This window comes from Thermobia domestica, chromosome 7 (assembly GCF_964235325.1).
Source record: "Thermobia domestica chromosome 7, izTheDome1.hap1.1, whole genome shotgun sequence".
Lineage (NCBI taxonomy): Eukaryota > Metazoa > Arthropoda > Insecta > Zygentoma > Lepismatidae > Thermobia > Thermobia domestica.
The window spans coordinates 163928997-163930839 of record NC_137460.1 but is presented as its reverse complement, the minus strand read 5'-3'; the positions used below and the strand labels follow the sequence as shown (position 1 = coordinate 163930839).

Below are 1843 nucleotides of genomic sequence, written 5' to 3'. Positions count from 1 at the left end.
CGCGGGCCGTTTTGACTCGGGCCTTTCTGTCCTCACCCTTTTGTCCGGACTCTTCTGACGTGACACCTTAACAATGGACGGTAGAGGCTAAGGAAGCGTGTCAAAAAAAAAAAAAAAACAGCAGAAGATTAGAATAGGAACGTGGAACGTTAGAACCTTGAGAGGTACGGACTACAAGTTATTGGAGACGCTGGTAAGAAGAAGGCTGAACATAGCAGTCATCCAAGAGACGAAATACAAGGATTCAACATCAAAGGAAATAGATACAAGCTTATATATACGGGGAACAACAACAGAAAGAATAGCGTTGGAATTGTCTTGGATAAGAATATGAAGAAGAAATTGATGGACGTGAAGGGAATAAACGACAGAATTATTATAGTCAGACTAGTGCTAGGAAGAGGAGAAACCCTGAATGTAATCTGTGCTTATGTCTCGATCGTTGGGTGTGATGAAGAGACAAAACAAGAATTGTGGATGGAACTAGGTAGTATCTTGCAGATTTGTTTATTACATGAGAAACTTGTTCTAGCAGGAGATCTAAATGGGCATGTAGGACGATCAAGACGAGGATATGGATTGAAAAACAGAAATAAGGATGACATACTAGAAGTAACAGAAGTACATAATCTGGCTATCCTGAATATCTTCCTCAAAAAGAAACAAGAATGAGTGGCACCACAAAGTCTCAGATTGACTTCGTCTCATGAAGAACACAAAATCTACATGATGCAAAGTACTGCAAAGTAATACCGGAGGAGAGACTAAGGGAGCAACGCCGCCTTGTATAGTTGACATTTTCATCAAAGACAAACTGGGAAGAAGACGACAAAATATTTCTGTTCGAAAGAAGTGGCGGAATTAAGATGCGACAGGACTGAAAAGAATTAGTATCAAGTTGGCCCCACAACTTTTGAACGAAGAAAAATAAATAATGCTATTCGTTTGTGCTACGTTAGTGCTAGTCAGCGGCCCATTTTGATCGTTAGTGTTCTTCAACTAACGCCGTTATAACGAAATTAATTAGCGTCAAGTTGGCACCACCCTTTTCCCTTAATTGCGATATAATGGGCTTTCTAATGCCAAACGTTAGTGCTGGTCAGTGCCCAAATTTGATTGTTAGTACTGTTGAAATAACGTCGTTATAAGGAATTAATTAGCGTCAACTTGGCCCCGCCTTTTCCCCCTAATTGCGATAGAATGGATTTTCTAATGCTAAACGTCAGTGCTAGGTTAGTGCTGGTCAATGCCCAAATTTCACCGTTAGTGCTGTTCAAATAACGCCGTTATAACAAAATTAATTAGTCAAGTTGGCCCCGCCTTTTTTCCCTAATTGAGATAGAATGGATTTTCTAATTCCAAACGTTAGTGCTACGCCAGTGCTGGTTAGTGCTCAAATTTCAGCGTTACTGCTTTTCAATTAATGCCGTAATAACGAATTAATTAGCGTCAAGTTGGCCCAGCCCTTTTTCCCTCATTGAGATAGAATGCATTTTCTAACGTCAAATGTTTGTGCTAGGTTAGTGACCAAATTTCACCGTTAGTGTTCTTCAAATAAAGCAATTACAACGAAATCAATTAGCCTCAATTTGGCCACGCTTTTTCACTAATTAAGATGGAATGGGTTTTCTAATGCCAAAAGTTAGTGCTACGCTAGTTCTGGTCAATGCCCAAATTTGAGTGTTAGTGCTGTTCAAATAACGCCGTTATAACGAAATAATTAGCGTCAAGTTGGCCCCGCCCTTTTCCCTTAATTGCGATATAATGGGTTTTCTAATACCAAACGTTAGTGCTACGTTAGTGCTGGTCAGTGCCCAAATTTGATTGTTAGTACTGTTGAAAT

The 1843-nt window shown here is 39.8% G+C and overlaps 1 protein-coding gene across 1 annotated transcript; it reads left to right on the top strand.

Annotated features, from left to right (window-relative positions):
• Positions 1 to 330: 330 nt before the first annotated feature.
• Positions 331 to 672, top strand: LOC145689401 (uncharacterized). Its single transcript, XM_081763556.1, has one exon. The coding sequence runs from the start codon at positions 331 to 333 to the stop codon at positions 670 to 672; it is 342 nt and encodes a 113-aa protein (XP_081619682.1).
• Positions 673 to 1843: the final 1171 nt, after the last annotated feature.

Excerpts from the sequence above, each read along its gene's own strand:
- LOC145689401 (XM_081763556.1), top strand. The coding sequence starts at position 331 with ATGAAGAAGAAATTGATGGACGTGAAGGGAATAAACGACAGAATTATT.